Source organism: Python bivittatus, unplaced genomic scaffold (genome assembly GCF_059951505.1).
Source record: "Python bivittatus isolate LINGU-HERP-01145 unplaced genomic scaffold, Pbiv_v1 ctg000840_np1212, whole genome shotgun sequence".
NCBI classification, from domain to species: domain Eukaryota; kingdom Metazoa; phylum Chordata; class Lepidosauria; order Squamata; family Pythonidae; genus Python; species Python bivittatus.
This window is the reverse complement of record NW_028277113.1, coordinates 30203975-30214039: the sequence shown is the minus strand read 5'-3', so window position 1 is coordinate 30214039 and position 10065 is coordinate 30203975. Positions and strand designations below refer to the sequence as shown.

General features: G+C 36.2%; 1 protein-coding gene across 6 annotated transcripts in view; it reads left to right on the top strand.

The window, feature by feature from the left end:
- The first annotated feature begins 1096 nt into the window (after positions 1-1096).
- The window catches only part of CEP192 (centrosomal protein 192), a 77228-nt gene continuing 68259 nt past the window's right edge, over positions 1097-10065 (top strand). For 3 of the 6 annotated variants that reach the window (XM_088130558.1, XM_088130553.1, XM_088130556.1), the window contains exons 1-5: positions 1097-1174; positions 3220-3414; positions 4717-4836; positions 5658-5800; positions 7831-7880. In XM_088130558.1, the coding sequence (XP_087986684.1) occupies positions 3248-3414; positions 4717-4836; positions 5658-5800; positions 7831-7880 (480 nt within the window). In that variant the 5' untranslated portion in view covers positions 1097-1174; positions 3220-3247. Of the gene's footprint in view, positions 1175-1236; positions 1359-1442; positions 1963-3219; positions 3415-4716; positions 4837-5657; positions 5801-7830; positions 7881-10065 lie in introns of those variants that run through there. The other 3 variants (XM_088130554.1, XM_088130555.1, XM_088130557.1) reach the window with 3 other exon arrangements.

Genomic DNA, 10065 nt, shown 5'->3' with positions numbered 1-10065 from the left:
AAATTATGTTGAGTTGTATCTTACTAAAGATTTTATGTTTATACTAAGTACAGTACCTTACCTTATTTGCTGCTTTATCTCACTCAATGGCCATTGGCATGTTTGAAAAAAAAAATTGCCTGGAGGTGCTAGAAAGCCTTTAAATCAAGAGGAGTTACAGGTGAGAGTAGTGGGACTGCAAAAAGCTGGACAAATATTAGGCTGCAGAAATTTGGACAATTGGTAGATAGTAGCAAAGACTCTCTGCTGTGATCCAGTAATTGTCCAGATTTTTGCATTCCTAAGTAGTATATGTGGCATCTCTACATGACAAAATGAAGTGGCATTTTTTAGTCTAACTGGGTTTATATCTAGTAAACCATAATGGAACGTCTTGCTTTGATTTAATGTATAGTGTGAATCCTGCCAGCATGCATACATGGGAGGGGAAGGGCAAAATCCAAAGAAAAATAATATTGCCAGAGGCTGAGGAACAGATTAGCTTCAAGAAACAAGTGTGCCACATTCCTGTCTTTGTAAGGTGAACTGAGGGATTCATTCTCAACTGCTGAAGAACTGGGCCTACTCAGTAAATTGCTGGCACCTTATTGCTAGCTGCTACTGAAGCCAATATAGTATGTAGACATCTTTAATAGGCCTGTGCATACCAATAATGCATCTGCAGCCTTTTCCATCTCACCTCAGAGTGTTTCTATAGCAATATATCAAAACCAATTAGCAAGTCTATAACGGTATTTTTGTCGCATGGTAAATATCATTAAGGCATATTCGGTGCAACAGAACTAATGTAATTATTGTACTTTCGCTATTTTAGGTGAACCCTACCAACCTTTCCCAAACTGGCGTCTTTCAAATGTAGTGTAATTTTCATCATCTCCCCAACATCATTATTGTCCCGTGCGTATGTGAATCGGGATTATTGCACAGCATATCCTTTCTGAGTTTTAATAAAATATCTACCAATCACCGCTTCCTTCGGATTCAATCTTACTCATCCCTTGCCCAGGCCATTTGAAAGCAAGCGCGTCACTCCCTTTCGTCCAATCAAAGGGCCGCAGCCCGCCCTTTCTGGGTGATCTCATAATCCAATAGCGTTCGCTACTCTGCGCCTCTGCTCTCCGCCTTTTTTCTTAAACGGAATCCTGAGCGGGTTTCCCGGGCGCCAGGACGGAAGGTGCGCGTGCGCATCGTCTCGGGAAGAAGACGGGGTGGGTGGGGGGAGGAGAAAGAGCTATTTTTCTTTTCTGTTAAGGAGTTCGCGGGTGGTGGGACTGGGGACTTCTGAGACGCTTGGAGCTGTGTCTCCCGTGCCTCGAGTTGCCCGCCTCGTGCGGCTGTTGCGCTCGCCTGGAGTTCGGGTGAGCGCTTTGTTTCTTGCACGTCCTGAACGCGGCTAACGGGGGGAGGGCGGGGCGAAGGCAGGTCAGTTCCCGTTCTTCGTCGCGAGGCGCTCGGAGCTTAGTTTCTCTCTTTTCCCGCTCCACCCGCGTTGGTACCGGCAGTTTGAGGGGCCGTTTCCCGTGCCAGCTGCTCGCTGAGGTGGCGGGAGAAGAGCTGGACTCTCTTCAGGAACCTTTCGCTCGTTGACAGGGAAGAGCTCTTGGCCCCCAGCCTTTACCATGGGACGGAGATGAAACGGTTGTCCCCGTCCCAGCGTGTTTGGCGCATAGGGCTTTTCTACACCTGTGAGCATCCCAAGCGTCAGTTAGTTGTGTGCCTTTCCGCACCCTAACGGGAGCAGTGCCGCTTCTGACTTTCACCAACACTGGGTAAACTTTCACCAACACTGAGCCCTGTGACTTACCGAATAACAAGCTGCTCCCAACCTGGTGCTTTCTAGATGTATCGGGCGACGAGCCATTGGCTAGAAATAGAGTTGAGGCCTGTCGTATCTGGAGGGAATAAATACAGCTTTGACCTTACAATCTGCAAGTGGTTAAAAACACTGTAACACTTTGCTGGGTAGGTCTGCTTATGCATACTGAGGCCAGAGACCTGGTCACTAGAGCCTAAGTTGTCAAGTTATGATATAATTGAACTATTGTGAACAGGTGGGTGTGCCTTGTGATGATCTACTTGTCTGTTTAGGGCAGAGTCTTTAACAAATCTGTAACAAAGATGAATACAATCTTATGGTATAAGCTTTTGTGGACTAGTCTTTCTTCATGTGCCTGCCATAAAAAGACCTTTGTTTAATGAGTTGTTACAAGTTTAAGATATACATTAGTTTTGTTTTTACAGAAATGTGTGATACTATGCAATTAAAATTGTTGAAGGACTTCAGTTGGATGTTTTATTGGTAGAAGACAGCAGTGGACAATTTAGTTCCCTCCCTTGGTTGTGGACCACAGCTTCTGCGCTCCCTTGCCTTTGGAGATGTTGGCTGGATCTGGTGGGAATTGAAGCCTAAATGTTAGGGAGGCAATAGGTTGCTTAGCCTGGTATGCATAGTATGAATAGCACATTCATTTTTTTTCTGTACCAAAGTAATTGATGGCAGTTTCACTAGTTGCTCAAGGTAGGTTGGTTTAAAAGCATTTTTTCCCCTTCCTTAGCTCCCTTCAGATGACTCTCTGAAACAAAACTGTTCATGATAATCAGCATTAAAAGCTAAAATTAAAATCTGCAATGCACACTGACTAAGCTGGCTGATAATATTGTTCTGGGAAAGAATTAACATTACATAACTTTATATTTTCCAGTAATTTTAATCCGTAGGAAATTACTTATGTGAGCAATGGCTGGTGTAGCTACATTTCAGTCAGCCTGTTCTTATGTTCTGAAACCACTTTTTGTATAACTTTTGTTTTCCTTCAAACTTCCTTTTGCTTTTAGACTTTTTAGGATACATTTTGAAAGAGAAGCAATAATTGGTGACAGTGGTGCTCAATGAGAAAGAAATCAAATGAGTTGCATTTATTATAACATAAGCTTTGATTTTTATATTTTTTGTTGCTATAACAGATAAACAAAGCTACCTTTTTGATACATATTTTTATGTTGATAGTACTAAAGTATAATTGTAATTTTCAGAATTATACTTAATTTAGTTTTATGAAATATCACTTTCTTGTACATTGACCATTTAGGTAACAGAAATATATAATGCAGTAGAAAAAGTAGCAATATATAATGCAGTAGATATATAGCGATATTAGAATTATATATTTAAAATTTATAAAATTATAAATGTCCTTCTTGCTTATGTTTGTATTAAAGCTTTCGGATATTATGAGAGAACAGTAATATGGAAGATTTCAGACATACTGGGGATGAGACATTTCCAAGTGTTTTGGTCAACTCTCTAGCTAGTCATACCAATGAAATTTTAGACAATATCACACTTCCATCACATCTTGGTCTTCCAGTTGCTGCTTCCACTGAAACCAGACAAAAAACTGGTTCTCATGGCAGGTAAGGCACTTAATAGAATTATAGGCAACAATGTGTAAACTGAAAGGTTATTCATGGCTGTTAATTTCTGAATCTTAAAGTGTTTCCAGACCTAGCTTTTCATTCTGCAAATGATGAGCTGTATTTGTACAATGTGCTTAGCCGTTGTTAGCTTAACCAGGGTTTATCTTATTAATCCAATTATTTTCATTTACATGACATAGTCACAAATTAGCCTACCACATTCTAGCCTAATGTACTGTTTAAATAAAGGCATGGTTATTCCTCTTTATTTTGATATGGCTTTTTAGAAAGATGGCACAAACAAAGTCTCAATAGCTGTTAAAAAATACTGAAAATATTTTTCTTAATAAAATGCCTACTGAGCTAGTTAAATAATGCAACTGAACTGGCAAGAACTATTAGGAGAATATTCCATTGCAGCATAGTCTGTGCTTACCTAACAAGCTTATCCAGGGTTAACTTGCCTATGGTCTATTTAAATAAGTCCATTTTCTGAGTTTGCATAAGGCAGTAAATCAGATACTGTGTAGGTTGGATTTCTAAAATATGCTAAGCTAAAACTTGGCTGGCTGGTTTGTATGCCTTGCTGAATGACAAACACAACTTCTGTGCTTGGACTGGGGAAGAGTAAGGGGAGATTTCATAGCAGGCTATAGAGATGAAAGGCTGTCATGAAAAAAATTGAAATAGAATTACAGTATTTCTCTTTGTCCAGTGAGAAATTGTGAATGAATATTTGAATTGTGAATGACATTGTGAATGAAAATTTCAGAAAAACAAATCTTGACTAAATATTGATTGAAAGAGAAAGAGCAGTTTGCCAGTTGATCAAAAGGTCTCAGTGGGTATCTATTTGAACAACTTGTTCAAATAGATACCCACTGTTCTTAAATGAACAATAGTGAATAATACTGAATTTCTAAATTTGCATAACACTAAACCATAAGCTAACCGCGTAAACTAGCTTGCCTAACAAAAAGTCACTAACTAGCCAGTCACACTTTTTTCTAACATATAGTGGTATCTCATATGAGTTATGGCATGAACTAGATAATCCCCAGATTTCTTAAAATTCTATGGTGAAGCTCTTAGCCTTTGCATATATTTGAATACACGAATAAAAAACCTGCATTATTCTTTTAATACAGGTGGCTAATCAAATTTGTGGCTAGAAAAAGTGAAGATTATTTTTATCCTTCACTGTAATTTTCAGTATAATCTTATACTTCTCTTAAAAATCACCAACTTTTTTCAAAGTAGAGAACATAAAGGACAACTGTTTTATTTCTTTTTATGCAGACTTTCTGATCAGGCTTCTTATATTGAAAGGAAATTTTTGGGCACATTAGCATCTTCCTGTGGTGGTGAACCTGACTCAGATCCAAGAAGAAATCTTATACCTAACTTTCAGGAAACTGTGTAAGATTTATATTAACCAATGTTACCTTCTATGATGCAAAACTCCATAATTTTGGCATAATTAACAAGAATGGGTTGGACCCCAATATTTCCTATCATTCCCCAAAGGACCATGTCTGTTTATGGATTGGAATCTTAGGAATAAATTAACACTATTCATAATTCTCAAAATGCATTTGATAAATAGGTTTTATAAAGCACTAATCAAAATTTCTTATTAAATATTCTAATTCAAATAAATAGGCTAATATTTTAATATATACTTTTGACTAACATTTATATATAAAGAATATATATATATAATTAGTCTAACTTTTATGAGTATCATCATTATATGGTTACCAAATTCACTAATCTTTTTCTTTGACAAGTCCTATTAGATGCTCTGTTGATTTTGTTCCAGATGTGGTACCTCAGCCTTCCACAGATTAGACAGTAATTCCTAAGCAGCATAATTTTTAATTGTACATTTATCATCCAAATATATGGTTTGTTGAAGGAGAAATGAGTTGAAAAACAATTCTGTGGTAAAACAGTCTTCAATTTTATTTTTGAAACTCTGAAAGTAGATAATACGAGTAATTGGTTCATTACATATTTTTAGTAGATAGAAATATGCCTGTCCTATTCTGTTTTTAGGATCTGAATTTTTTAAAAATATTTGCCTTAGTATAATTATCTAAATCACTTTGCTACTGGTGTTACCATTTACAAGTAACAGATTTATTGTTATAAAAAATCATTGATGTTTAACTAAACAATGCTTTTTGAGCTTTTTAAATCTAAATTTATGATTAAAAACTTAATTCTAACTTTCCCAGGGAAAACTGTGATAAAGCTGCTGAGATTAAGTTGGAGTCACACCAGAATGAATATAATTTTTTGCAGAGAAGACAGAGCCAAAATTCTACTGATGATTGCTCAGTTAAAAATCAGAATAGCTTCCATGAAAAACATTTGGAAGGTATGCAATTTCACTTGTATCTATTGCTTGTAGAGTTTTAGCATTACCAAGAAATCTACAACAAACCCAACATCCTGAAGTTCTATTCAATATGGTATTTTATTCTAATTTGAGAAAGTATTAGTGTAATAGCCAAGATATGCTGTATTCATTTTAATTGTGAACTTATTTGAATGTCAGTTTAGAAGTAAAATCAAGTCATCTCAAAATAATATTTATTTCTAAAATAAAAACTCCAACATCTGCATAATGGAAACAGATGCATTTAGTGATATAATAGAATTGTTTGCAGAAGAGCATCAGGAAAGTATTCAGTAGTAAAATTGAGACTATTAGGGAAGTCTGTGAGATCATTCTGAAATATAACATGATGGTAATGCGGCATTACTGATCTGCACATAAACACATGGAAAACAGAAGGCAATGAAGGAATTAATAGTACAGTATTTCTCAATCTTGCTGTCCTTCAGATGTAGTGTCTTCCAGATTCTGTGGCCATGCTGGCTGAGGAATTTCAGAAATGAAATTTATAAATCTTGAAGGTGTTGTAGGTGGTGCTATAGTAAGGAGGTCTAGAGATGGAGGTGGAGGGTGGGGCTATAGTGAGTAAGGGCATGGGGACAGAATGGGAATAAAATCTATTGCATCATTTTACTCCTGAAATCTATCCTCCCTCCCATAAGACTCACATTCACTGCTGATTACAGTCATAAGCTGTAGTTCTTAAAGTGGAATACATCATAATACTTGTTCTCTTTCTGTTTAGAAGCAAAATGGCATCACTTAAAAATAAGCAATGTCTACATTTTCAGTCTCTCTAAACTGAGCTCTATATTTATGATTTTTAAAAAAGTATGAAAATCTCTTGTGGAATTTCCTATTGTCAGCTATTATCACCTATACGATAAAAATGGATCTAAAAAGACCAAAAAATTTGCACGGTTTGCCTATTAAGTCTTGGGTCAAGAGGTGGATGTTGCAATATCAACTGAAGTAGCAGTTTTGCGCAATTTATTGCCTTGATTAGTTTCCGTTAACCAGTGAATCAGTTACACTAATTTTTAATTGTTAGATTTTTTTCTGAACATAATATTTAAATAATTGCTAATAATTAGGGATAAATGATACTCTGTAGTAATCTGAAACATTAAGGAAATATAAATCCATGAAAACCATTGCTTGTAGTAATGAATAATGTGTAGAGGAGAAAAGATAATTGTTCAACTTAAAAACATTTTCCAACATCTGACCTTCAGAAATTATTCCTAGTTTTAAATGTTTATTAATAATACAGTAATATATTCGTCAGAAATGACTACCAGAGAAATCTTTCACTTGGTAGAGAGAGGGCCTTCTTTCCATTGTTGCTTACCTGGTCTCTGGCCCCATTGCTAGAAACTTTTATTTTCTATGTCTTTTATCTATTTTAAATTGAGTTGTAGAAATACTTTTATAGTTTTTTCAGCTTATTTTACATATTAGTTGCAAACTTGTTCACTGATGGAATCTTTACATAATCAGAAGTACAGTCAACTTAAAAGAGTAATATCACATATTTGTATACACAATGTTAATAAGGGGGAAGTTGAAAGAGAAACAGAATGCACTTTTAAGAAATAAGACATTTTTGCCCAGATTACCAAATGTTTTCAGGTACGATTTAACTGTGAACTACCCCAATAATGTAACTACCCCAATTAACAATAAGATTTTAATTTTTGTGCATATTTTAATTGATCAGTTTTATTTTGTTAGCTGCCTGGATCGTCTTGTAGGATGGAAAGGCAGGATCTAAATATAATTAATTCATGAACAAGATAAAATCAATAAGAACATTTTCTTGAGTGATTGATTCATGTGCATTATGAGTTCTTAATTAGAAAATAACACTCATGTCTGACGTTATTAGGCAGACTGTGCTATATTAAGTGGTTGTCTGCAAAGCAAGAAAAACTTGTTACTAACAATATAACACAAGTGATTGACCTTTATCACTTTTATGGATCTGTAGATGGTTCTTTTGCTTTCAGATTTGACAACTAGAGTATTTGTTTCCTTGGAAAAAGAAAATGAGAATCAGGTAACTTTTTTCTACAATCTGCTAAAGTACATATCTTACTATGTATACTTTGCGTCCTATAATTTCATTTTCCATTTCTGAACAATTATAGTGTTTAAACAAATATCTGTAACCATTCTAAGAAATTTTTGCTCTGTCCAGATTATTCCACATTTCCAGTTTGTACTTGTTGAGATATCAAGAGCACTGTATATTCCTTTTCATTAGAGTTGTATGGCAAGCACACTGAACTAAAATTTCACATGTGAATGGAATGCTTCATTTTTTAAGCTTTAAGAATCCCTATGTTAGAGTTTTCATTAACAGTTGAGGGGGAAAGGATATCAAAACAGCCCATCAATTTTATAGAGAGACAGACAGACAGAATAAGATCTTCTGGAAGGTTAATTCCCATAATGTATCATCTGTAGTCATAAATATTTAGTTTTAGAATGGAATACACTGCAAATTTTTGACAGCTGTTGTAAAATGTGAGTAGTAATCATCTATGTGGGCCTTGTGAATGAACTAAGGTAGGAATAGGCAATATTTAGGATTGGTAAAGAGGTACTTTGGTACCATTTACAGCCTTTTGAGGCTATATAGGATTATTAAATGAAGCCAGGACATTCACACATTGTTGATGGGAGAAAAATTAGTCTTTTATGTCTTCCCTGCCATACCAACAATCCTGATAAATGTTGCTACTTGTTCCTTCCCTGATATTTATTCAGACATCAGGGAATGAGGGAATTAAAACCTCTTCTATCCATCCAATAGCATAGAGACAGGTAAGGACCTGTAGGTTGATTATATGTGCTCTAATCTAAAGTACCCCAAATATTTCATCCATTTTTAACTGGGAAGTTATTTTAGCTGTGGTTGGCTGGGCTTATGTATTATGCTAAACCATGATCTTTTTGACCATGGTTTGAGGAACAAAACAATGTGGTGTAATTAACACATAATGCTAGGAAATGGAACACATTCAGACAAAACCAAAAGAACCATGGATTAATGTAGGATTGAACCAAGCCATTAATTTGCTTGTTGTCTTTGGTTTACTTTGTAATGATCCAAAAGAATTTTATCAAAGAACTTTATAGAACATTCCAAAAGTTGCTGCTCCAACTTAATGTTACTGTTCATCTTAATATAACATCTTTATGCTGTTAGGCAGTTTTTCAATCTTTTTCTTAATAAATCTGAGCACAGCTGGTGCTTACTAAGTTGATAATTGGATAGTTAGTGAGTATAATTCCCAAATATTTCATAGCTACTCATTTCTGGGTTGGTGCTTGCTTTATATTTTGGTAGACTGAAAATAATTTGCCATTTTGTTGTCTATCGCATTTTGAAAGCTCCTTTTTGATTTTTTATGAGCCTGAATAGATGTTGTTAATACACTAGGATACTTTACTGCTTACCCCAGCTCATGTATAAAACAGTTAAACAGAACTAGTCCTAGTTCAAACATTTGGGAAATCCCTCTGTGTTTTTCACTTGTATTCTGTTTCCTTTAGTCAGTTGCTAATCTATAAGAGGACTGTTCCTTTATCTTCTAATTTAGGATCTTCTGATGAGAAGCTTTGTTGAATTTTTTTGGAAATTCAGATATATAAAACATCTAGATATATAAAGCATCCATACAGGTAATCCTGGACTTATGACCAGTCGTTTAACGACCATTCAAAGTTACAACAGCCTTGGAAAGGGCGCTTTACAGCCTGTAAAGCCTGAAAGTAAAGCACTTCCGGCCATCGTAAAACATTGTGCCTCCATGCAGTCACATGACTGTATTTCAGGCACTTGGCAACCAGCTCACATTTATGACTGCTTGCCAAGCGCCCCGTGATCATGTGAGGGGTTCCAAGTGGAGAGGATGTAGGGGATCTGTAATCCTTCTGTGGGCTGCAGGAACAGAGCTGAAATCTTCAGGATTTGAGTTCCATTCCTGCAGCCTGCTGAAGGATTTCCCCTCAGCATGGAGGGGAGGGGAGGGGAAACTCTTTGGCGGGCTGCAGGAACATTTGCGAGTGAAAGGACTGCCTGCTAGGAGGATTTCAGCTCCACGCAGACCTGAAATCCTTCAACAGACAGCTCTTTCACTCTGTCCACTTAACAACCCAAGAGATTGCTTAACAACCACAACTGGGGTTGCTTGGATTGCGGTCGTTGAGCAAAGCAGTCATGGGTGTCTTGCTTA